Below are 27204 nucleotides of genomic sequence, written 5' to 3'. Positions count from 1 at the left end.
TGTATCTGGAATCTGACCACTTAAGTCATGGCCCAGCCACCCTTATCTTCTGGGTAGCATGTTACAATATTCCTCTATCTCCCTTCCCTACCAGCCCCTTAGTTCTTGCCCTTTTACACATCTTTTCAACACAGCAGCCACAGTGATTCCTTAAAAATGTTGGTTAGATCATGTCACTCCTCTACTCTCAACAAGTCAGTGGCTTCCCATGTCTATGTTGTAAAGGCCCAAGTCTTTATAATGACTTAGAAGATCTTGTAGAATCTGGCCCTGTACCATGCCTCTGATAGTAGCATCTTTTCTCACTTTGTGCAGTGAATTAAAGATGTCAATAATTTAAGGCAGCCTGTTCTATTCAGCCAATATTTATTGAGTACCTACTATGTATTAAGTAGTGTGCTAAGCTCTGGACATATAATAACAATGAGCAAAACAGTTATGGCCTTTGTCTTCATGAAGTTAAAACCAGTTGGAGGAGTCAGACATTAGTCAAACATTTGCATAAATATATATGTGTATGTATATAATCACAAACTAATAAACACTGTGTGTATCAGTCAAGGTTCTCCAGAGAAACAGAACCAATAGGACAGGGGGACTTCTCTGGCGGTCCAGTGGTGAAGACTCCATGCTTCCACTGCAGGGAGCACGGGTTCCATTCCTGGTCAGGGGAACTAAGATCCCACATACCACGTGGTGTGGCAAAAAACAAAACAAAACAAAAAAACACCCCACAATAGGAGCTATATATATATATATATATACACACACAGAGAGAGAGAGAGAGAGAGTGTGTGTGTGTGTAGACAGAGGTGGGAGGGGAGATTTATTTTGAGGAATTGACTCCTGTTAGTATGGAGACTGAGAAGTCTCATGACCTGCTGTCTGTAGGCCAGGGACCCAGGAGAGCCGGTGGTGTGATTCAGTCTGTGTCCAAGGGAGGGCAAGAGAAGATGGGATGAGATATCCTAGCTCAAGCAGTGGTGCAGGGAAAAAGGGTTTAATTCCTCCTTCCTCTGCCTCTTGTTTTATTCAGACCCTCAACGGATTGGATGGTACCCACTTACACTGGGGAGGGCCATCTACTATGTCCACCGATTCAAATGCTAATCTCACAGACACACCCAGCAATAATAATGTTTAATCTAGCACCCCGTGGCCAGTCAAGCTGACACTTAAAATTAATCATCACAATATGATTGAAAATCGTAGACTTTATGGAAGCAAGTACCAAGCAAATCTGATCACATCCCCATTACCCTGAAGAAGTGATGTTTGAGCCAGGTCTGGAATATTAACCAGTTTAAATGGACAAAATTGGAGGAAAGAATGTTCCAGGTGAAGGGAACAGCATGAGCAGTGGCATCAGGTAGAAAGGAACAGTGCTGGAAACAAGAAAGGTCACTGCGTTTGAGCAGCAAAGAGCGTGAGTGCCAGGCGAGGGACAGTGGGGGCCGTGCAGAGCTCGAAGCGCCGGCGTCCACGGGTGAACCAGCCCCTCTCCCTGGGTTCACAGACTCTCCGTGAAGTTCACCTCGAGGGGTTAGAAATGAATGCATAAATAAACCTAAGTCCTTTCAAGTCTTTTCTTTGGTCTCCTTTCCAGAACACCAAGACGCGAGCTAACTTTGGCTCCCGCCCATTTGCCTATGCTGAAGGGCAGGCCCACCGCAACGCTGCCGACCTGTGCACCGACCTGGCAGAGGAGATCAGCGCTAACTTCGAGGCCCTGCCCTTTGCCATGGCATCTGACAGTGACAATGATGCTGGCACCAGTATTGCATCAGACCCGGGCACTCACGGGCCACCGTGCCGGATTGCTGCCGTGGCCACTGCTCAGCAACGTAAGCCACCTCCTCTAAACGCCCCACTGCTTCCTGGGAATGCGAATGCTGTTAATTCCATAAATCCATTTAACTTGGACATACCCCAGTGCCCACTGGTAATGGGGTAACAGGCCCGGTGAAACAAAATGGGGAGCAGGAGGAAGCATGGCAGGCTAGAAAGCGCGTCCCCCACATACAGGAAGCCTGCCCGCGACTCAGGGCCAGCACAATATTGCCACATGGAAATGCAAGTCTGAAAGATTGTCTACTTTTATAAGACAGCTAAGAGCCCCAGAATTTTACATAAAATCTCCTAATTTTAAAAGTTAATCGTTTTTTAAACTTTTTAAAAACTGAAGCCATCAAAGAATAATAAAATGTTAATTGTGGAATCTAGGTGATGGGTGTATAGGTGTGCACTAAAAAACATTCCTGGTAATTTGAAAATTTTTATAATAAGATTGAATAAAAGTGAGCTTCCCGAAATGAGATGTCTGCAGCCATATTTGGCCTTTGAGATACTGGTTTGAAAATCATTTTAAGAGTCTGTCTAATTCTTTATCATGATGAAAAACCTTCCAAAGTCTTCTCTGAGTTGAATGAATTATGCCCATAAAAACTATTTTAAGATTCCCAAATAGGAAATGATAGATGATTAGTTATTCCTTGATACTGAGCTTTAAAATTTCTCCAAGAACTAAGAGTCTTGCTTTAAAATTTCTCCAAGAACTAAGAGTCTTTCTATCACACAAATTAGGAGAATCTGGTCTAAGGGTAAGAAGTTCATGTGCTCTTGCCTAGAATTCACTGTCATTGTGCTTTGTTACAGAATACGATAGTGACACTTCCTGTCATTATAAAGTAGAGCTCAGCTATGAAAATTTCATCACCTCTGGCCCAGACCCCCATCCGCCCCCCATTGCAGATGACGAAAGCGATGACGATGATGACGATGACATCCCACAGGTAAGAGCCCCACTTAAGAGCATTTGCGTAGCTCCCTGGTGACCAGGACGAGCCACGAGGAATATTTTGATCTGAGCGTGCAAGGCTAGAGTTGTTACGCTTTCGGTTCTGTCATTGTGTTGGAACAGTGGCTCTGGGGTATTCATTTTTCTAAACCACATATCAGTAGCCATATCTGTTTGGTTCCATTGCCCAGTAGCGATCCGGATGTTGGAGAAATGAAGTACTCTGATAGTAATTCAGCAGTAAACTTGTCGATCATGTGAAGCGTTTATATGGCTTTAGAGGGAAAGGAAGAGCTTGCCTTAGGCCATCCGTTGCCTCCCCTGGCTTCTGAGGGTGTAGTTAGCTTGGTGGTCTGCATAGTGTGTTTCTGTCACTGGCATTTGACGGGGGTGAAGACCTCAGGGTGAGAGCTGTAAGTCAGGGAAGGACTGATTGTTGCACAAAGCATTCCTTCCCTGTTCACGTCTGCCTTCTCCTTCCAGGAGGACCACTACGCTCTGCTGGTGAAAGCATGGGAGACCAAGGTTTTTCCTACTATCCGAAGACGCTTCCGCAATGAAGCAGAGCGGAAATCGGGTCTGGACCAGATAAAGGGTGCTTTACAACTAGGTCTGGTGCTTTATGTTTTCCTGGGGAACTCACTTCATGACTCGAAGAGATGTGTTTAGATGAAACTCAGGACGTAAATCAGAAAAGAGGGGCTCATCTAAAGTTGGGCCAGGCTTAACAATGTCTTCTGCCTGGGCCTTTACTGAACTCTATGGTCTTTTGCTTTCTTTGCTAGGCTTTTCTTTGCTTGTCAGTTGGACCCAGTATTTTGGGTTGATGGGCTGCTAGAATGAAGCTGGCATGGTTATACTAGGAAGCTGGATGGCCTGATGGTTAATGGCTTGGGCTCTGAAGTCACACCTGTGCTGTTTACCAGCTTTGTGACCTTGGGAGAGTTACTTAACCTTTCTAGACTTCTCTGACCTTTAAAATGGAATCAGTAATGGTAACCACCTCATATGTATATGAAAAATTAACAAGTTAATAAGATAAAGCTTTTAATAACAGCGTCCGGCATATGGTCCGCATTCAGTTAATGTAGTTCTAAATGTCACAGTAACAATGATGATGGTGAGATTTTTCTCCCACTGGGCACATGGAATAGTGCAAAGTTTGACTGCAGACAGTGGATTGTTAGGGAGTCTTAAGTGTAGATAGCTGATTTCTGTTTTCAGGCTTCTCCTCATCTGTGAAACACCTGCTTTGGGAGATGCAGAGATGCCTTTTCCCAAGAGGCACAGCTGCCCTTCCAGTGGAGCATCAGTTGGGTTTTCTTTCATCATTGTGGCAGTCAGAGGTGGTGTAAGGAGATAGTATTTGCTCTTTCTCCTCTTAACTTTTGTCCTGACTGAGACTAGGAACAAGTAAGGAGAAGAACCACCAAAAGACCTTATTTCTTGACCAACTGATATACCGAATCCCTGATTCCAGCGATAGCTGAGTAATTCCTTTTTCTCACGTTGGTGTCAGGACTAATCTGTGTGTGTGTGTGTGTGTCTCTGTGTGTGTGCATGTGTATATATATGTTTTCTTTTTTCTTTTATGCTTTCTGTCCCCAAAGCTAAGACCTATGACAGTGGAATGATCGTGTTTATACTTAACCTGTGGGAATAGCCACACATCCTATGACATGGTGTAATTGCTTTCTGCTCTTATCAGAGCCCTCTTTTAGCTGCCGACCCAAACCAGGACAGATAATTAATATTCTTTTTTCTTCTGTCCTAAGGGTTTCAGGCAGCGAGAGCAACATTAGGAAGATCCTCGGGTGGGAGTCAAGTTGTGTGATTGAGGGAATGGCAGCGAGGCCAAGCCAGTGTCTCTGAAGAGGAGAGGGTGATGGGGGAGCAGCAGGAAAGAGATGAGAGGAAGCAGGGAGAAGTGGCAGCCTCGGCAAGGACTTTGGATTTTATTCCGTGTAAAATGGGGAGCCTTTGGGAGGTTTTAAACAAAGGAGCAACATGATCTGCTGTAGTAGATCCTACAGATAGAGAATTCGTTCGTCTCCGTTCACTCTCAACGTCTGAAAAAAAATGCCTTTTCAGACTGCAGAATAGACCTCATCTTGTTTTCAGATGACTTTCCTTAATCAGTGTGATGCCTTGAAGCACCAGAGCGGGTCAGTGGCTTTCAGAGTTGGGAGGCTTTGTTTCAGTTGTATTTATTCAGTCAGCGGTTCATCCACTTACTTGTTCACACATGCAACACGTGCCTCCCAGGGTCAAGCCATTTGCTAGGGATTAAAGACTATCCTGCGAGCAAGACACAGATGCTTCCTTCTCCCAGAGCTCACATCCTAGTAGGAAATAGGTAATGAAATGACGCACTACGTTGTGGGAAGGGCTGTGAGGTTGATCAGGAGACCGCCGTGGGTATAACTGGGGTGCCCAGTCTAGCTTGGCCCCTCTCACAACATAGTATTGAAGCCGAGACCTGGGACTAATTCAGCAAAAGCAGTGCTGTGTTTAGAAACAGGAGGCACTAGCTGTTGAGGGAGACTGGTGCTTCTTGCTGCTCTGGGAGAGTAGGAAAGGGAGAAAGAGTCTTTACAGTATAAGGGTGGAAAGCTCTTGTATATGATCATGGGTTACTGTGCCTTTATTTTCACATAAGTTCTGCTTAACTCAGGATGTCTCTTTCTTTTACCATTTGGTCCCAGAGCCGTCCTGAATGTCTGTGGCCAAGTGTGCCTTCTCCTTCTCTGCTCCCAGTTTGCAGGAGGGAAAATGTGGACAGCACAGCAGGAAATTTGATTATCCAAAGGTGGCTGCCAGACCAGAGCCAGACCGATGATTCCTGGCCTCCTGAGTCACCCAGAAATACCTCTGGCCTCTGACACAGTTGCCAAGGCGTCTTCTCGGGACCCATCCACATGGCCATGCCAGATCATCTGAACTATGTTAATTTAAACATAAAATATTTACCTTTCAAACACAGTCTCCTTCAATATAACCGGGGCAAAGGCTGAAACGAGAACAGGGAGATGGCTCTAGTGCTCAAAGGACAACCTCTGTGAGGGTGGGTCAGCCTCCTGTTGTCAGGACCCCAAGAAGGGCAATGAAACCATCTCGGTGCTGTGCGTGCTTTAATTTTACATTCTCCCCATAGTCCCAGATTCCTGCTTAGTAGACAGCAGAGTACTTTTTTCTCCTATCCCAATTCCTCTGGAAAATGTTGCAAAAGACTATTTTTCCATAATCTTCGATATCAGGCCACAGTTCTTTTTTTTTTCAATCTTTTGAAAACTTTTTATTATGTGAAATTTTTTTGATTGCTCAATATTTTCATTAAAAAATTTTTTTTAACATCTTTATTGGAGTATAACTGCTTTACAATGGTGTGTTAGTTTCTGCTGTATAACAAAGTGAATCAGCTATACATATATCCCCATATCTCCTCCCTCTTGCATCTCCCTCCCACCCTCCCTATCCCACCCCTCTAGGTGGTCACAAAGCACCGAGCTGATCTCCCTGCGCTATGCGGCTGCTTCCCACTAGCTATCTATTTTACATTTGGTATATATATGTCCATGCCACTCTTTCACTTCGTCCCAGCTTACCTTTCCCCATCCCTGTGTCCTCAAGTCCATTCTCTACATCTGCGTCTTTATTCCTGTCCTGCCGCTAGCTTCTTCAGAACCTTTTTTTTTTTAGATTCCATATATATATGTGTTAGCATATGGTATATGTTTTTCTCTTTCTGACTTACTTCACTCTGTATGACAGACTCTAGGTCCATCCACCTCACTACAAATAACTCAATTTCGTTTCTTTTTATGGCTGAGTAATATTCCATTGTATATATGTGCCACATTTTCTTTATCCATTCATCTGTCAGTGGACACTTAGGTTGCTTCCATGTCCTGGCTGTTGTAAATAGAGCTGCAATGAACAATTGTGGTACATGACTCTTTTTGAATTATGGTTTTCTCAGCGTATATGCCCAGCAGTGGGATTACTGGGTCATATGGTAGTTCTATTTTTACTTTTTTAAGGAACGTCCATACTGTCCTCCATAGTGGGTGTATCAATTTACATTCCCACCAACAGCACAAGAGGGTTCCCTTTTCTCCACACCCTCTCCAGCATTTATTGTTTATAGATTTTTTGATGATGGCCATTCTGACTGGTGTAAGGTGATACCTCATTGTAGTTTTGATTTGCATTTCTCTAATGATTAGTGATGTTGAGCATCCTTTCATGTGTTTGTTGGCAATCTATGTATCTTCTTTGGAGAAATATCTATTTAGGTCTTCTGCCCATTTTTGGATTGGGTTGTTTGATTTTTTTGACATGGAGCTGCATGAGCTGCTTGTAAATTTTGGAGATTAATCCTCTGTCAGTTGCTTCATTTGCAAATATTTTCTCCCATTCTGAGGGTTGTCTTTTAGTCTTATTTATGGTTTCCTTTGCTGTGCAAAAGCTTTGAAGTTTCATTAGGTCCCATTTGTTTATTTTTGTTTTTATTTCCATTTCTCTAGGAGGTGGGTCAAAAAGGATCTTGCTGGGATTTATGTCATAGAGTGTTCTGCCTATGTTTTCCTCTAAGAGTTTGATGGTGTCTAGCCTTACATTAATGTCTTTAATCCATTTTGAGTTTATTGTTGTATACAGTGTTAGGGAGTGTTCTAATATCATTCTTTTACGTGTAGCTGTCCAATTTTGTCAGCACCACTTATTGAAGAGGCTGTCTTTTCTCCATTATATACTCTTGCCTCCTTTTTCAAAAATAAGGTGACCATATGTGTGTGGGTTTATCTCTGGGCTTCCTATCCTGTTCCATTGATCTGTATTTCTGTTTTTGTGCCTGTACCATACTGTCTTGATTACTGTAGCTTTGTAGTATAGTCTGAAGTCAGGGAGTCTGATTCCTCCAGCTCCGTTTTTCTTTCTCAAGATTGCTTTGGCTGTTCGGAGTCTTTTGTGTTTCCATACAAATTGTGAAAATTTTTGTTCTAGTTCTGTGAAAAATGCCATTGGTAGTTTGATAGGGATTGCATTGAATCTGTAGATTGCTTTGGGTAGTATAGTCATTTTCACAATCTTGATTCTTCCAATCCAAGAATATGGTATATCTCTCCATCTGTTTGTATCATCTTTAATTTCTTTCATCAATGTCTTATAGTTTTCTGCATACAGGTCTTCTGTCACCTTAGGTAGGTTTATTCCTAGGTATTTTATTCTGTTTGTTGCAATGGTAAATGTGAGTGTTTCCTTAATTTCTCTTTCAGATTTTTCATCATTAGTGTATAGGAATGCAAGAGATTTCTGTGCCTTAATTTTGTATCCTGCTACTTTACTAAATTCATTGATTAGTTCTAGTAGTTTTCTGGTGGCATCTTTAGGATGTTCTATGTATAGTATCATGTCATCTGCAAACAGTGACACCTTTACTTCTTCTTTTCCAATTTGTATTCCTTTTATTTCCTTTTCTTCTCTGATTGCTGTGGCTAAAACTTTCAAAACTATGTTGAATAATAGTGGTGAGAGTGGACAACCTTGTCTTGTTCCTGATCTTAGAGGAAATGGTTTCATGGTTTCAGTTTTTCACCATTGAGAACAATGTTGGCTGTGGGTTTGTCATATATGGCCTTTATTATGTTGAGGTAAGTTCCCTCTATGCCTACTTTCTGGTGGATTTTTATCATAAATGGGTGTTGAATTTTGTCGAAAGCTTTTTCTGCATCTATTGAGATGATCATATGGTTTTTCTTCTTCAATTTGTTGATATGGTTTATCACATTGATTGGTTTGCGTATATTGAAGAATCTTTGCATTCCTGGGATAAACCCCACTTGATCATAGTGTATGATCCTTTCAATGTGCTGTTGGATTCTTTTGCTAGTATTTTGTTGAGGATTTTTGCATCTATGTTCATCAGTGATATTCTCCTGGAATTTTCTTTCTTTGTGACACCTTTGTCTGGTTTTGGTATCAGGGTGATGGTGGCCCTGTAGAATGAGTTTGGGAGTGTTCCTCCCTCTACTATGTTTTGGAAGAGTTTGAGAAGGATAGGTATTAGCTCTTCTCTAAATGTTTGGTAGAATTCGCCTGTGAAGCCATCTGGTCCTGGGCTTTTGTTTGTTGGAAGATTTTTTTTTTTTTTTTTTTTTGCGGTACGCGGGCCTCTCACTCTTGTGGCCTCTCCCGTTGCGGAGCACAGGCTCCGGACGCGCAGGCTCAGCGGCCATGGCTCACGGGCCCAGCCGCTCCGCGGCATGTGGGATCTTCCCGGACCCAGGCACGAACCCGTGTCCCTTGCATCGGCAGGCGGACTCTCAACCACTGCACCACCAGGGAAGCCCCTCCTATCTATTATGAAGTAGTGTTGCTTCGTATGCATGAACCACATTTTGCTGTCAGGCCACATTTCTTGTTATTCTCTCTGACACTTCTTTCTCTACGCATCCTCCTCTAAGGGCAGCCCCCTTCTTAACTGTGCTCAGAAAATTGCTATGCCTTTTCATTACAGCAAGGCCAGCAAAGAAAGGAGCGGTAGATGAGTGTGATAGAGATAAGCCTTGTTTAAAAGCAAATTCTGTCAACAGGTGTTTTTTACCCACAGCCTCTTAAGCGGTGTGTGGGGGGCAGCAGTGGCAGCCACCCCTCTGTCCTCCCCGCAGTGCTGTTTTCTTCAGGGCCTTGGACATTTATTTACTTGGTTTATTAATTAATTGTGGCCGTTGCTATTGAATATAATGATATCTTCTCCCTCTGAGTAGGAAGGACAGAGCAAATTCCAGTACTGGATAGAAGAAGTTGATGAAGCGCTCTGTCTCTGTTAAATAAGCAACATGTGTTCGTTGTAACAATAATCAAACACAGTACAAAAATACATAAACTAAGAAAAAAACACTACCCTCACTTTCTTCTTCCTCTCCATTTGTCCTATAGTTTGTTCTCTTGACTTAACTGAAATGAAATGACTACATAATAACGTACCATCGTTTTTAACCATTCTCTGTCGATGAATACTTTCATTATTTCCTTTTTTTGTTGCTGTTATATTTCCCAGCAATGCTGCAGGGACTGTTCTTATACCTTTACACACTTGTGCTTATATTTCTGTGGGAGAGATTTGAGAGATGCCTAGAAGTAGGGTATTGAGTATTTTAAACTTGACTGACACTGCATAATTACCATTCCCAAAAGGCTACATACTCCCACAAATTCCCCTTATCTCTTCATTTTAAGTATGGGTCAGTGTCATGATTGGACTGAAGATCGTGTGCTCTTCGGAGAGTTACCGGTTCTGTTATATTTTTTAGGCATGGTGGATATCGCCCGGCAGACGGTTGAATTCCTCTACGAGGAGAATGGTGGCATCCCAAGAGACCTTTATCTTCCCACCATTGAAGACATTAAGGACGAAGCAAACAAGTTCACCATTGATAAAGTTCGAAAAGGTTTTGCTTCCCCCCCTTCCTTCACCTGTTAAACTTACTCTGAAATGAGAAGTTGTGTTTTCCCAAGCATGAGTTTGAGCCAGTCAGCTGCTGGCTCTTCTAGGGTGACTCTCATTACTCTGGGTGATGTGAGCTCTTCCAGGCTCTCCCATGTGCGGCCCTAGGCTTCCTGGTGGGGCACAAGTAGAAGCTGTCTGGCCTCTGGGGGCCTCTTCCACATTCCCAGAACCACTCACATGAGCAGGGTGAGATAGGGCACTTGAGAGAGAAGTGGGGCGTGGGTGGAGGATTGCAGATAGGCCTCTCGGGCTTAGTCCTGGCTGCCCAGCTAATAAACCATGAACATGTGGTTGTACTGTGCTTTTTGGAAGTTTATACAATGTATTTATTCGTTTGATTAAAAATCTACTACATATCTTGAGGAAATGAAAATACAGAAAAGCACAAAAAGGAAATAAAACAACTCATTATTAGACCTTCACAAACATCATGGGCAGGGGCAGGTATATATATTTACTTTTCTTTTTTAATTCCTCTTTTTTTGAGAGAGAGAATTCACATACCATAAAATTCACCCTTTTGAAGTATACATTTCAGTGGTTTTCATATACTCACAAAGTTGTGCAACCACCAAACCATTGCCTCTAATTCCAGAACATTTTCATCCCCCAAAAGGAATCCTGTACCCTCCCCACTCCCCATTCCTCCTTCCTACTAGCCCCTGGCGACCACTGATCTACTTTCTGCCTCTATAGATTTGCTTAGTCTGGACGTTTCGTAAAAAAGGACTCATGCAGCGTGCAGCCCTTTGTGTCTGGCCTCCTTCACATGGCATAATTTTTCAAGATTCATCCCTGTTGTAGCTCATGTTGTTACTTCTTTTTATGGCAAAAATAATATTCCATTGTATGGATAGTACCCCATTTTGTTTATCCATTCGTCAATTGATGGACACCTGGGTTCCTTCTACCTTTTGGCTATTATGAATCATGCTGCTATGAACATTTGTGTACAGGTTTTTGTGTGGACATGTTTTCATTCCTCCTGGGTATATATGTGGGAGTGAAATTGCTGGGTCATATGGTAACTTTATGTCTAACTTTTTGAGGAACTGCCAGATGGTTTTCCAAAGTGATTGCCCTATTTTACATTCCCATCAGCACATATGAGGGTTCCAATTTCTCTACATCCTGGCCAACACTTACTATTGCCTGTTTTTTGATTATAGCCATCCTAGTGGATGTGAAGTGGTGTCTCATTGTGCCTTTGACTCGCATTTCTCTAATAACTAATGATGTTGAACATCTTTTCATGCATATCTTTTCTCTTTAGAAAAATGTTTATTCACATTTTCTGCCCATTTTTTACTTGGCTTGTCTTTTTATTGTTGAATTGCCTGAGTTCTTACAACACTTTGTTTTATTATCTTCTGGACTGAGCCGTGTTCCTTTTGGGTTATAGCTAAACTGAGGGTATTGGTAAATGCCATAGAGTTATTTTAGACCCTAAAATATAGGGTCCCAAAATAATAATGGTACTTGCTCCTGAAAAAACTTTTCCCTCTACCCTCCTCAGGTCTCACGGTAGTAACCCGCTCTCCAGACAGCAATAACGTAGCCAGCAGTACTGTTGGAACTGCCCTACCAAAATTTGCCATCCGAGGGATGCTGAAAACCTTTGGGCTTCATGGAGTTGTCTTAGATGTTGATTCAGTGAGTGAACAGCCTTTTATATACACTGAGACTTTCATGCCCAGACTCCAAATACCTTAAAAAGTGATTATACAGATAGATTATTCTTCAAATTAGGGATAAAGAAACCAGGCTGAGTGCTGTCATGCCAGATGACTTGCCTGAGATTTTCTCTTGGGCCCAGATCAGCGCTGATTGTAGAACGTAAGCTCTTAACTCTCAGTGCTGTCAGCGCCTTCAGACCATGCTGCTGCCGCCGTTTTTTGCTGTCAACCATGTTCAGGCTGCCCCTACCTTATGTCTACCAAGTTCCAAGGGAAAATTCTCCTGTTGGCCTTGATAAATGGATGATCTATCATTGTCATGATTGTTATACAGACTCAAAGAAATAGTTTTGTGATTTTGATCATGTCATCTCACTGGTTCTCGCAGCCTCAGTTTCCCCGTCTGTAAAATGAGTGTATTAAACTAGATCAGTTGTTTTCTTCTCAGCTTTGCAGAGCCCTCTCATGGGGCTCAGCAAGGTTTAAGGTGGGGTGGGGTGGCAGGGGCTAAGGAATAGAAGAGAGTAAGGGCCAAGCCGAAGCTTTCTTTTGAAAACAGAGGCCCTGATGGCTGTTTGAAGGCTGTGACTACATAATCCTTAGGTTACATGCACATGCTTGCATTTCTGTTTCCCATGCAGGAAAAACTGATGAAGTAATACACAGATCAAGCCTAAGAGTCTCAGATATAGAAGTATCTATCACCACATAGATAAGCTTTGGTATCTGTCTGTCTACGGATACAGATAATGTTAGGTATCACTAATGCTTTGAAATTGAAAATTTTACATCTTCAACTGACTCCATTTTACCAGAGTATAATTTAAATCATTACATTTTTAAGAGAGGCTGTTGGCTGGTGATTTACTAAGGTGAACTTTCAAGTAGAAAATTCCATTAGTAATACTGTTAATCTCCCACTGCCTTCTGAGACAAGCTGTGATTCTGGTTATCAGAAAGTACGTAACTGACAGTATTTTTCAGCAATGGAAACGTGTGAAAGGAAAATTAGAAAAATAGACATTTTGTTAAAGCAATAATTCTGTTATGTCTCAAGTGGTTTGATTCCCTTTGTTTCAGTAGTAGTCCCTAAATAAAGATTGCATTGCTATTTGAATCCAGAATGCGTATTCATGAGCTTACATTTTTATTTTCCTAGCAATAAAATAGAGCGATCAGACAGATTCCCTGCTTTTACAAAATTATTAACATAAAAACAATGAACATAAATTTTACCTGGCAACAATGCATGTTGAACTGTTACTTGAAATATACCTTGAAATATATCTTCTCTTTAAATTTCTAATTCATGACTACATTGAAGTTCTTTAATTTATTGTACCAATTAAATTTTTCCAGCTGGTATGAAAAAACTAAATACACTATCCAGATATCTTTGAACTTTTAGCCTCAATCAGTGACATGAAACTAGTATTTACTGCTATAAAAGTTTGGTCTTATATGTATACATATGTATTTTAAAACTTGGGGAAAAAAGTCAGTGCTCAAAAAACAAATAAATAAAAAGAAATAAATAAAAATAAATCATAAAAAACCAAATAGACATTTCCTTTTTCTATTGTAGGTAAATGAATTGGTGCAGGTAGAAACCTACCTCCGAAGCGAAGGTGTGCTGGTCCGATACTGGTATCCTATTGATATGTTGGAAAGGCCCCCGGCAGGCTACCGAAGGACTGCCACCAATGGGCTGGTCACCCTGGACAATACCAACCTTCAAATTCACAGGTAAGGGAATGCCCTGGCAGTCCAGTGGTTAGGACTCTGAGTTCTCACTGCCGAGGGCCTGGGTTCCGTCCCTGGTTGGGGAACTAAAATCCCACAGGCCACGTGGCATGGCCAGAAATTTTTAATAAATAAATAAATAATAAATTCACAGGTAAAATTGAGCCCTTCTTTCTAGCGGGTCACAGAAATCCACTTACTCTGTTTTATCACATGTGCCATTCATTGTTGACAAAGAAGGCTTTTCTTTCAAAGCTAAGAGAGAGACAGAGGCAGCTAGTAAAGATAACAGCGAATTGCAAGAGTTAGGAAGAACAGTTGCAGGATCCAGTATCACCTGGCCTATGCCATGGATACTCTGCTGTAAGTTGGGGGTGTTGAGGGGTGTCTGGAGATTTGAAGAACATGGAAAAGTTCTAAAGTGTAAACCGAATCAAGAAGGCACAACTAAGAGGAGTCCAGGCACTGTGTGAGCAGCCAGCTCATTTCTGTTAAACTAACAAGGTACTCCTTGAGTGCTCCTTTGTGCCCAGCACTTTGCGGGGGTCTCTGAGGGGACCTGTGCCTGCCGTCTGTGGGTTAAATCCTAAAGATCTGGCAAAGTTCCCTCACATGCACCTGCAAATTCCTTCTTTCAGTCATAAAAATTCTTGCAACAATTCAGAAGAAAATATAATGATAAATGGAGCTCTCTGATAAAACTTCCCATAAACTATTTTTCATACTGTTCATCCAATAGCATTGTAACTTCTCATTATATTGTCAATTTTGAAGCAACTTGAGTGTATCTCCAGCTTAGACCTCTCCCTGGAACACCAGATGGACGTATCCAACTGCCTCCTTGCCATCTCCACTCAGATGTTTCACCGCCCCATTTGGGTGGTCTTAAGTTCAACTTGACAATCAAATTCACAAGACCCAAATAGGCGATACTTGGCACTAGCTTCACCTAGAAGGATCCAGGATGGGAAGCGTGGCGTGCCACAGGGAAGTGTCGTGCATACATTTCAGCAGGAGTCATAGTCATCCACACAGAAGTTCAAAGGCTATTCTTTGACCCCACCCACCCACCCAGTGACAACCCAGGTGTGAGGGATAGACTTAACGTCGCTGTGTTCACGTGATGGCTGAGAGCCCCACGTCCCAAATAGAAGCCGGTATCTTTTGTAACAACTCCACAGGCATAGCTTCTAGGGATTTCTGCAAGAGGCAGGCCCAGTTAGTAAGAGTCACCATTTTCTGGAAAGCCCGAAACTGTAGCTTCCCACCAAGAGCACTCTTTTTTCAGCCCTCCCAGTACAGCTTGCCAGTTGGGGGTGGTTTTGACCATAAGCAACATGCCTGGTAATATTGCTGATATTCGGGAGTTCCCTGGTGGCCTAGTGGTTAGGATTCCCGGCTTTCACTGCCATGGCCCAGGTTCAGTCCCTGGTCAGGGAATTGAGATCCCGTAAGCCGCACAGTGCGGCCAAAAAATATATATACACGCACACACACACACACACACACACACACACATATATATATATGGCTAATACTACTTTTGTCAGGTTTTTAGAACTGAGCTGAAAACAAGTTAACCGAAATCAGCTCTTACATGGACAAGGCTAATCTAATAGGTGCCTAAAATGTCGCATGTGAGGTGGAATTCAGGCCTTCTCCTCCACCGGTCTTTCCACGTCTGTGAGGGGTGCCCAAGTCACCCTTTGTCCTCACTGCCTCACGTAACCAATCGGCAGGTCCCATTGACTCTTCCTCCAAAGTACATCCCAGGCTGCCTCTCTCCATCTCCGCCTCCACCACACTGCTCTAGGCTTCAGCTCTCCCTTCTCTCCACAGCAGCCGAGTGATCTTTTAGAAACACAGATCAGATCATTCATCTCTCTCCTCTAATTCAAACGTTCCCATGGCGTTCCACTTCCCATGGAGTAGAATTCAAACCCTTAACCTGGCTCGCCAAACCCTCCCCGAGCCTCAGAGTCTATCTGCTTCTCCCAGTGTACTCTCCTTCCGCAGTTTCTCTCACACACCAAGCTTGTTTCCTCCTCAGTGTCTCTGTATATGCTGTTCCCTCTGCCTGCAATGCTTTGCCCAGAACTTTGCATGGCTGTCTCATTCATTTTTATTTTAAATTATATTTTATTTATTTTTTATACAGCAGGTTCTTATTAGTCATCCGTTTTATACACGTCAGTGTATGCATCTCAATCCCAATCGCCCAGTTCATCACGCCACCACCCCCAACCCCCACTGCTTTCCCCGCTTGGTGTCCATACGTTTGTTTTCTACATCTTTGTCTCAGTTTCTGCCCTGCAAACTGGTTCATCTGTACCATTTTTCTAGTTTCCACATATATGCGTTAATATGCGATATTTGTTTTTCTCTTTCTGACTTACTGCACTCTTTTTGACAGTCTCTAGATTCATCCACGTCTCTACAAATGACCCGATTTCGTTCCTTTTTATGGCTGAGTAATATTCCATTGTATATATGTACCACAACTGCTTTATCCATTTATCTGTCGGTGGGTATTTAGGCTGCTTCCATGACCTGGCTATTGTAAATAGTGCTGCAGTGAACATTGGGGTGCATGTGTCTTTTTGAATTGTGGTTTTCTCTGGGTATATGCCCAGTAGTGGGATTGCTGGGTCATATGGTAATTCTATTTTTAGTTTTTTAAGGAACCTTCATACTGTTCTCCATAGTGGCCGTATCAATTTACATTCCCACCAACAGTGCAAGAGGATTCCATTTTCTCCACACCCTCTCCAGCGTTTGTTGTTCGTATATTTTCTGATGATGCCCATTCTAACTGGTGTGAGGTGATACCTCATTGTAGTTTTGATCTGCATTTCTCTAATAATTAGTGATGTTGAGGAGCTTTTCATGCACTTCTTGACCATCTGTATGTCCTCTTTAGAGAAATGTCTATTTAGGTCTTCTGCCCATTTTTTGATTGGGTTGTTTGTTTTTTTAATATTGAGCTGCATGAGCTGTTTATATATTTTGGAGATTAATCCTTTGTCAGTTGCTTCATTTGCAAATATTTTGTCCCATTCTGAGGATTGTCTTTTCATCTTGTTTGTGGTTTCCTTTGCTTTGCAAGAGCTTTTAAGTTTCATTAGGTCCCATTTGTTTATTTTTGTTTTTATCTCCATTACTCTAGGAAGTGGGCCAAAAAAGATCTTGCTGTGATTTATGTCAACGAGTGTTTTTCCTGTGTTTTCCTCTAAGAGTTTTATGTGTCCGGTCTTACATTTAGGGTGTCTAATCCATTTTGAGTTTATTTTTGTGTATGGTGTTAGGGAGTGTTCTAATTTCATTCTTTTACATGTAGCTGTCCAGTTTTCCCAGCACCACTTACGGAAGAGACTGTCTTTTCTCCATTGTATATCCTTGCCTCCTTTGTCATAGATTAGTTGACCATAGGTGTGTGGGTTTATCTCTGGGCTTTCTATCCTGTTCCATTGATCTATATTTCTGTTTTTGTGTCAGTACCATATTGTCTTGATTATTGTAGCTTTGTAGTATAGTCTGAAGTCAGGGAGTCTGATTCCTCCAGCTCCTTTTTTTTTCCCTCAAGACTGTAGGTGTCTTTGCCAATAGCTTTGGCTATTCAGGGTCTTTTGTGTCTCCATGCAAACTTCAAGATTTTTTGTTCTAGTTCTGTAAAAAATGCCATTGGTAATTTGATAGGGATTGCATTGAATCTGTAGATTGCTTTGGGTAGTATAGTCATCTTCACAATATTGATTCTTCCAATCCAAGAACATGGTATATCTCTCCATCCGTTGGTATCATCTTTAATTTCGTTCAACAGTGTCTTATAGTTTTCTGTATACAGGTCTTTTGTCTCCCTAGGTAGGTTTATTCCTAGGTATTTTATTCTTTTTGTTGTAATGGTAAATGGAATTGTTTCCTTAATTTCTCTTTCAGATTTTTCATCATTAGTGTATAGGAATGCATGAGATTTCTGTGCATTAATTTTGCATCCTGCAACTTTACCAGATTCATTGATTAGCTGTAGTAGTTTTCTGGTGGCATCTTTAGGATTCTCTATATATAGTATCATGTCATCTGCAAACAGTGACAGTTTTACTTCTTCTTTTCCAATTTGGATTCCTTTTATTTCTTTTTCTTCTCTGATTGCCGTGACTAGGACTTCCAAAACTATGTTGAATAATAGTGGCGAGAGTGGACATCCTTGTCTCGTTCCTGATCTTAGAGGAAACGGTTTCAGTTTTTCACCATTGAGAATGATGTTTGCTGTGGGTTTGTCATATATGGACGTTATTATGTTGAGGTAGGTTCCCTCTATGCCCACTTTCTGGAGAGTTTTTGTCATAAATAGGTGTTGAATTTTGTCAAAAGGTTTTTCTGCATCTATTGAGATGATCATATGGCTTTTATTCAATTTGTTAAAATGGTGTATCACATTGATTAATTTGCATATATTGAAGAATCCTTGCATCCCTGGGATAAATCCCGCTTGATCATGGTGCATGATCCTTTTAATGTGTTGTTGGATTCTGTTTGCTAATATTTTGTTGAGGATTTTTGCATCTATATTCATCAGTGATATTGGTCTGTAATTTTCTTTTTTTGTATTATCTTTGTCTGATTTTGGTATCAGGGTGATGGGTGGCCTCATAGAATGAGTTTGGGAGTGTTCCTTCCTCTGCAATTTTTTGGAAGAGTTTGAGAAGGATGGGTGTTATCTCTTCTCTAAATGTTTGATAGAAGTCACCTGTGAAGCCATCTGGTCCTGGACTTTTGTTTGTTGGAAGATTTTTAATCACAGTTTCAATTTCATTACTTGTGATTGGTCTGTTCATATTTTCTATTTTTCCCTGGTTCAGTCTTGGAAGGTTATACCTTTCTAAGAATTTGTCCATGTCTTCCAGGTTGTCCATTTTATTGCCATAGAGTTGCTTGTAGTAGTCTCTTAGGATGCTTTGTATTTCTCCGGTGTCTGTTGTAACTTCTCCTTTTTCATTTCTAATTTTATTGATTTGAGTCCTCTCCCTCTTTTTACTTGATGAGTCTGGCTAATGGTTTATCAATTTTGTTTATGTTCTCAAAGAACCAGCTTTTAGTTTTATTGATCTTTGCTGTTGTTTTCTTTGTTTCTATTTCATTTATTTCTGCTCTGATCTTTATGATTTCTTTCCTTCTGCTAACTTTGGGTTTTGTTTGTTCTTCTTTCTCTAGTTCCTTTGTAAGGTTAGATTGTTTATTTGAGATTTTTCTTGTTTCTTGAGGTAGGCTTTTATAGCTATAAACTTCCCTCTTAGAGCTGCTTTTGCTGCATCCCATAGTTTTTGGATCGTCATGTTTTCATTGTCATTTGTCTCTAGGTATTTTTTGATTTCCTCTTTGATTTTTTTTTTTTTTTTTTGCGGTACATGGGCCTCTCACTGTTGTGGCCTCTCCCGTTGCAGAGCACAGGCTCCGGACGTGCAGGCTCAGTGGCCATGACTCACGGGCCCAGCTGCTCCACGGCATGTGGGATCTTCCCGGACTGGGGCACGAACCCGTGTCCCCTGCATCGGCAGGCAGACTCTCAACCACTGCGCCACCAGGGAAGCCCCTCCTCTTTGATTTCTTCAGTGATCTCTTGGTTATTTAGTAACATATTTTTTAGCCTCCATGTGTTTGTGTTTTTTACGTTTTTTTCCCTGTAATTGATTTCTAATCTCATAGTGTTGTGGTCAGAAAAGAGGCTTGATATGATTTTAATTTTCTTAAATTCACTGAGGCTTGATTTGTGACCCAAGATGTGATCTATCCTGGAGAATGTTCCGTGAGCACTTGAGAAGAATGTGTAATCTGCTGTTTTTGGATGGAATGTCCTATAAATATCAATTAGATCTATCTGGTCTGTTGTGTCATTTAAAGCTTGTGTTTCCTTATTAATTTTCTGTTTGGATGATCTGTCCGTTGGTGTAAGTGAGGTGTTAAAGTCTCCCACTATTATTGTGTTACTGTCGATTTCCTCTTTTATAGCTGTTAGCAGCTGCCTTATGTATTGAGGTGCACCTATGTTGGGTGCATATATATTTATAATTGTTATATCTTCTTCTTGGATTGATCCCTTGATCATTATGTAGTGTCCTTCTTTGTCTCTTGTAACATTCTTTATTTTAAAGTCTATTTTATCTGATATGAGTATTGCTACTCCAGCTTTCTTTTGATTTCCATTTGCATGGAATATCTTTTTCCATCCCCTGACTTTCAGTCTGAATGTGTCCCTAGGTCTGAAGTGGGTCTCTTGTAGACAGCATATATATGGGTCTTGTTTTTGTATCCATTCAGCAAGCCTGTGTCTTTTGGTTGGAGCATTTAATCCATTCAGATTTAAGGTAATGTCAATGTGTATGTTCCTATTACCATTTCCTTAATTGTTTTGGGTTTGTTTTTGTAGGTCCTTTTCTTCTCTTGTGTTTCCCACTTAGAGAAGTTCCTTTAGCATTTGTTGTAGAGCTGGTTTGGTGGTGCTGAATTCTCTTAGCTTTTGCTCTGTAAAGCTTTTGATTTCTCCATCGAATCTGAATGATATCCTTGCCGGGTAGAGTAATCTTGGTGGTAGGTTCTTCCCTTTCATCACTTTAAGTATATCACGCCACTTCCTTCCGGCTTGTAGAGTTTCTGCTGAGAAACTCTGTTAACCTTATGTGAGTTCCCTTGTATGTTATTTGTTGCTTTTCCCTTGCTGCTTTCAATAATTTTTCTTTGTCTTTAATTTTTGCCAGTTTGATTACTATGTGTCTCAGCATGTTTCTCCTTGGGTTTATCCTGTATGGGACTCTCTGCGCTTCCTGGACTTGGGTGGCTGTTTCCTTTCCCATGTTAGGGAAGTTTTCGACTATAATCTCTTCAAATATTTTCTTGGGTCCCTTCTCTCTCTCTTCTCCTTCTGGGACCCCTATAATGCGAATGTTGTTGCAGTTAATGTTGTCCCAGAGGTCTCTTAGGCTGTCTTCATTTCTTTTCATTCTTTTTTCTTTATTCTGTTCTGCAGCAGTGAATTCCACCATTCTGTCTTCCAGGTCACTTATCCGTTCTTCTGCCTCAGTTATTCTGTTGTTGATTCCTTCTAGTGTAGTTTTCATTTCAGTTATTGTATTGTTCATCTCTGTTTGTTCTTTCATTCTTCTAGGACTTTGTTAAACATTTCTTGCATCTTCTCGATCTTTGCCTCCTTTCTTTTTCCGAGGTCCTGGATCATCTTCACTATCATTATTCTGAAGGTTGCCTGTCTCCACTTCATTTAGTTGTTTTTCTGGGGTTTTATCTTGTTCCTTCATCTGGTACATAGCCCTCTGCCTTTTCATTTTGTCTGTCTTTCTGTGAATGTGGTTTTTGTTCCACAGGCTGCAGGATTGTAGTTCTTCTTGCTTCTGCTGTCTGCCCTCTGGTGGATCGGCTGTCTCTTCCTTGTCATTCAGATCGCAATGTATATGTCACCTTTCCAAAAAAGCCTTGCCTCACCATGTAAACGTAAGCCCACAGGAGCACATTGTCATAACACTGTATTTTATCAATACTTCCCTTCCAGAACCTGATATTTTTGCTTTTTTTTTTTTTAATTTGTTTATTGTGTGTCTCCTCCCTCTAGAACATAAGCTTCCTAAAAGCAGATACCTTGTCTGATTCTTTGCTAGAGCTCCCAGTGCTTAATCTGGGCCCTGGCTCACACTGTAGACTCCACATATTTGTTGAAAAGGATCCCCAAACATATATGCTTGAATATCAATATGGTACTCTTAAAGTTTTTAAAAACTTCTTTAATAAGACTTTCAGTCATATTTTTGGGAAATTTCTGTGATAGATGAAACCTATTGACTGTTGACTAGCAACTTAGAGAAAAGGCAAGAAAGTGCTTCGCAAGGTTACAATCAGTCTGCAGATGTAGGACATTTACAATCAGTATTAATGTGGTGATCTCGGTATTGGGAGAAATATGAAATATGCCATAGATTTGTTTGATCAATACAATGATGGAATTTCTGGTCATAGTACGGATTTTCATCAGAGGTGTACTCTGCCTAAAGTCCTCACGTGGGTTTGAGAGAGGACTTTAGAGAATGAAGAGTCGGTGGGGGGCTCCTCAGCAGAGACTTCAGGGACGTTAACAGTCTGCAGAGTCGACCAAAAATAATCTCACTCCAGCTTCATCCTGGCAACTTGAGGCTTTGCAGTCTGAGGAGAGAGCTGGGGGGAGTCTGTAGGGCTTTCAGCTTTCATAGTCAGACCTCATCTGTTTTGCTGCCCTGGTCCTCGTGAGCTGTGCTAGTACTGTCAACAGACAAACTTCTGAGGAGGGAAGAAGCAGGTGGAGTTGGTTTGTTTTAAATTCTGGCGCAAGAATATTACAAACTGGTGGAGCCGAGAAAGAAACCACCTAACATGCACCATCTTAGCCGGTTTCTTTTTTGTCTTCACTTTATATGATGGACCAGCATTACCTTTAATTTGGGTCAGTAGGTAATATCAAGTGACCCCTGTTGGCTACGAGTGGGTTTAGACCTAGACTTTATAGACACAAAAGGGCTACTTCTTTTTTTTTTAACTTATTTTTTATTGAAGCAGAGTTGAATTACAATGTTAACTACTGCTGTATGTCAAAGTGACTCAGTTATTTATATATATATATATATATATATATATATATATATATATATATTTTACGTTCTTTTTCATATTCTCTCTTCCATTATGGTTTATCACAGGATATTGAATATAGTTCCCTGTGCTATACAGTAGGACCTTGTTGTTTATCCATCCTATATATACCAGTTTGCATCTGCTAATCCCAAACTCCCAATCCATCCCTCCCCCAACCCCCTCCCCCTTGGCAACCATCAGTCTATTCTCTATGTCCATGATTCTGTTTCTGTTTCACAGATAGGTTCATTTGTGTCATATTTTAGATTCCACATATAAGTGATATCATATGGTATTTGTCTTTCTCTTTCTGACTTCACTTAGTATGATAATCTCTAGTTGCATCCATGTTGCTGCAAATGGCATTATTTCATTCTTTCTTACTGCTGATAATACTCCATTGTATATATGTACCACATCTTCTTTATCTGTTCATCTGTCAATGGCCATTTAGGTTGTCTCCATGTCTTGGCTATTGTGAATAGTGCTGCTTTGAACAGAGGGGTGCATGTATCTTTTTGAATTATAGTTTTGTCTGGATATATGCCCAGGAGTGGAATTACTAGATCATATGGTAACTCTGTTTTTAGTTTTCTGAGGAACCTCCACTGCTGTTTTCCACAGTGGCTGCACCAATTTACATTCCAAAAGGGCTACTTCTAACTTGTCTTCTTGATTAAGTGCTTACTACCAGCAGAATTTTTAATTATGGTGATTAGCTAATAAAATACAGGGAGCCTCCCCTATGCTTAGTATGAGCTAGAATAGATTCTTTACCAAGAGATGCATTTCTAAATGAGACCTGCTTAGTCACTAATGAGCTATTATTCAAGGTGAATGCCAATCACGTCATAAATTGATCACATTAAAAAAAAATGCCCACACTGAAATTTTTATAATAGCTTTACAGAGATACAATTCACGTACCATGTAATTTACCCATTTAAAGTATACAGGCCAACAGTTTTTAGTATATTCACAAAATTCTGTAACCATCATCACCCTCAGTTTTAGAGCATTTTCATCACCCCAAGAAGAAACCCCACACCCATTAGTAGTCAGTTCCCCTTCTCCCGTCCCCTAGCTCAACCCCGCCAATCTAATTTCTGTTTCTATGGATTTGCTTAATTCTGGACACTCGATATAAATGGATTCATAATATGTGAGCTTTTGTGTCTGGCTTCTTTCACTTAGCACAGGGCTGTCCAGGTTCATCCATGTCGTAGCACGTGTCACTGCTTCATCCCTTTTTATTTGTGAATAACATTCCATTGTATGGATTTACTGTGCCTCAGTTGTTGGACATTTGGGCTGTTTCCACTTTTTGGCTACTATATGTATGCTACTATGAACACACGTATATGTGAGTCTTTATGTGAACATATATTTTCATTTGTTTTTCCACGGTGGTTTTTGAGTTGGGAAAAATCAAACATAACTAAATGTGGCTTTTTGTTTAAAACACAAGTGTCTAACTTGGAGCACAGAACACGAGGCCAGAGAAGCCTGAGATGTGGTCCTTCCCCTTCAGCGGCCCGTGGCCCGGCCCAGTGTGGAGGCTGGACCGTCAGAGCTCAGTGCCTGTCGCCTGCCCTTCCCTTGCAGGGAGCTGCTGCGCTGCGAGGCCGCACTGGCCAGGCTGTACTGCCGCATGGCCCTGCTCAACATCTTCGCCCCCAAGCTGCCTCACCTGTTTACCCGCCTCTTCCACATCCCTGCCATCCGGGATATTACCCTGGAGCACCTGCAGCTGCTGTCCAATCAGCTCCTCGCTCCTCCCCTCCCAGGTAAACCTCGGCTTTGCGGCTCTCACTGCAGAAATTAGGCCCAGGATGGAATAGCGCTGAGGGTGAGCCGGGCGCCAAGCAGGAGCTGTGCTTAGTGTCCTTGTTCTCCACGTGAGCAGGGGGAGGAGTCCCAGCACAGGACCTTTAGACTTAGTGTAGATAAACTGTACGAAAGATCGCAGCTGTCTTTGCAGTGCTTTCTCACTCTTTGAAAAACCTAAGTGTATTAGATGACATATTTAGTCATTAACCTATTAAGCATTCATTAAGCAAACTAATCGTGGATCAAGGAAAATGAAGTCTTATTTATGAAATCTAGTCACTGTACTGTTGTCACAGACATTCTGTTTGACGTGTAAAGACAGGAAAACGTTCCTGCCATCAAACACCACCAGAGAGACCTAATTGATTCATTGTGACCTCAAGCAGAGCTGTTTTAATGGGCCAGCCTGTGTGCATCTGCTCCACGTGGGGCCCTTGGAGCGTGGGCTGATGCTGTGTGTTCGCTCCCTTGGTGAATACTAAGTGATGACTCTGCCCTCAGCCCAGTTGAAGACTGAAGGGCCCCTTATGTCTTCCTCTGGGCTGATGCTGTGTGTTCGCTCCCTTGGTGAATACTAAGTGATGACTCTGCCCTCAGCCTAGTTGAAGACTGAAGGGCCCCTTATGTCTTCCTCTGGGCTGATGCTGTGTGTTCGCTCCCTTGGTGAATACTAAGTGATGACTCTGCCCTCAGCCCAGTTGAAGACTGAAGGGCCCCTTATGTCTTCCTCTGGCACCTTGGCCTCCAGCCTGCTTCCCTTGACCTCCTAGCTACTAAGATGGGAGCAGGAGTGAGAGGGCAGGTGGCATTCTAAGCATAAAGGACATCTCTCACAGCCATGGGGTCCCAGCCAGTGCCTGTGTGAACTACATCTCCACAGGCCACTTAAGCACGTGGGGTCCAGTGGCCCACCCCAAGAAATTAGAGGCTCCAAAACAGATCTGAAAAGCTTTAACGTGCTTGTGGAAGAAGCTTTGCCACAGTGACTAACACTTGCTTTATAAACTCCACTCTGAGCTACTCCAGTGGTTCCTTGGTGAAACTCCAGGTTGGCCAGGGCAGCCGATAGGTCAGGCTCTGGGAACCCCTGAATCCAAGCAGCTCCACTTCTACCTGCTTAGTAGACCTGGGCTTCAATTCAGGTTTTTATTTTAGGCAACAGTTTTGTAGCTTAAAAGAAAGCAAAAAGTTAAAGGCCGCCGAACTCCTGAATCCCCCACCCCCTGCAGGATCTGACTGGTGACATCTGTTACCCAAGACGTATGTTCAAGCTAACCCATCCTGGTTTTCTGGACAGAATGCTCCTGGCTCGTTACTCAGGATCTCACAGCCCGTGGCTGCTGCTGTTCTTGTTGACTTGTGTTTTCTTTCCTGTCCCCAGACGGCACCATCAGCTCCAGCTCCATCCTCCTGGCACAGTCCCTGCAGCACTGCATCCATTCCCAGAACTGCTCGGCCACGGACCTCTTCTACCAGGGCAGCTCCCAGACAGTGAGAGAGTGGCTCAACGTGGCCATCACTCGGACCCTGCACCAGGGTGAGGAGAGCCTGTTGGAGCTGACGAAACAGATCTGCTCTTTCCTGCAGGTAAAAGTCCAAAGTTCTGATGTCCCTAAACTAGGGTTACAGGTTTCAATTGGAAATCTTATTGGCTGGCTGAAAATGACACTTTCTTCCCCAAGCCCCACTAGTCTGCTTTTCTTCGCAGCTCCCCTGCCTTGTCCCGTCTGTGGTGTCCTTCCTCCCAGAGGGCTTTTTTGTCCTCCTGATCCTGTTACAGTGTATGCATTGGCTCTCCTTTGCCTGGGAGCTGGGAAAAGGAAATGCTGTCTTGTGTTCAACCCGTGGCTTTCCCTGTTAAATGTCTCTGCAGACGGCACCAGAGCAGTTCCCCTCCGAAGAGTTTCCAATTTCCGAGTCCAAGGTCAACATGGACGTCAATTTCCCCGGGGCGGCTTTCGTTGTAGTATCTTGCAAAGAAAGTCAGTCTGGATTCCGCAAAGAGTAAGTTGCCCGTACTGTAGAAGATGGTGACGGGGAGAGAAAAGTAAGACAGATTCTGGTGCAATTTACAGAAGAAAATACTCATTGCTTTTATTCTTTAATGCAGAGTGTACTTGGACATGATTTACAGTTCTTCCCTAATTTCCATGTTTTGGAAATTAGTCTATATAAAGAATGACCTTCTAAAATGTGATGGAGGTGACTTACGTGTGCCCGGTTCTCACCACCCCCTCACAACAAAGTGTTTGTTGACATGGTTGGACTCTGCTCACACGCATCCCTCCTCCTCAGCTCCTCTCTGTACAAGGCGCCGTGGGCGCGGGTGCTTGTGTACGGGCTGGGCCACAAAGTGAAGCGAAATGGCCAGCTAAACCTCATCGAGGCCATCTGTTACCCGCGGGATGCATCTCCGGCCAACACGGGACTCACGCCGCCTCCCACCACCAACCAGTACCCTTCTGTGATCCTCTCCACAGACAAAGTCCACATCAAACTGGGTAAGTCTCTGAATTAGCTCCTGGTAATAAGAACAGCTTTGAAGTCATTCTCTGCTTTCCTTCTTTGTGAAAATTGAAAGGATTTTCTACTGTGCTGCGTTCCAGTTTCCTATGGGTAAAGAAAAGGACTGCTTGGGGCAGTGTATTTCAGAGACAGTGGATTAAAAGTTCCCCCTTTCCTGCCAGGGGAAGACCTGGCAGATGCTGCCCAGACTACAGTGGGGATTTCCTTTCCTTTCGCAAGCGTGTGCTGTTCAGAATGATCTAAACAGAGCAGTCCCATCATTTAGCTGTAATAATCCTGGCTGCCCTTCAAGTTCTCATTAAAACTGAATTCTCTCAGGTATAATGTGGCTCCCTGGGGCACGGGCCTCAGTGATCATCTGCTCCCCGTGTCAATGTTAAACAAAGCCTGGTGGTGGCCAGGCTGGGAAGCCCAAGTGGTCTTGTCTCCTTGGCATCCTTTGTTAAGCCTCCGCA

At 42.3% G+C, this 27204-nt stretch overlaps 1 protein-coding gene across 9 annotated transcripts in view; it reads left to right on the top strand.

The window, feature by feature from the left end:
* HECTD4 (HECT domain E3 ubiquitin protein ligase 4) overlaps positions 1-27204 on the top strand; it is a 190588-nt gene that overhangs the window by 135728 nt on the left and 27656 nt on the right. For all 9 annotated transcript variants that reach the window (XR_004353147.1, XM_032654317.1, XM_032654314.1 and 6 more), the window contains 10 exons: positions 1607-1844; positions 2656-2792; positions 3281-3407; positions 10111-10248; positions 11824-11960; positions 13569-13729; positions 23999-24180; positions 25605-25810; positions 26097-26227; positions 26519-26724. Coding sequence is in view for 8 of the 9 variants with exons in the window: in XM_032654317.1 (XP_032510208.1) it covers positions 1607-1844; positions 2656-2792; positions 3281-3407; positions 10111-10248; positions 11824-11960; positions 13569-13729; positions 23999-24180; positions 25605-25810; positions 26097-26227; positions 26519-26724 (1663 nt within the window). In the remaining variant the exon portion in view is untranslated. The remainder of the gene's footprint in view (positions 1-1606; positions 1845-2655; positions 2793-3280; positions 3408-10110; positions 10249-11823; positions 11961-13568; positions 13730-23998; positions 24181-25604; positions 25811-26096; positions 26228-26518; positions 26725-27204) is intronic.

Source organism: Phocoena sinus, chromosome 14 (assembly GCF_008692025.1).
Source record: "Phocoena sinus isolate mPhoSin1 chromosome 14, mPhoSin1.pri, whole genome shotgun sequence".
Taxonomy (NCBI): domain Eukaryota; kingdom Metazoa; phylum Chordata; class Mammalia; order Artiodactyla; family Phocoenidae; genus Phocoena; species Phocoena sinus.
This window is presented reverse-complemented; position numbering and strand designations above follow the sequence as displayed.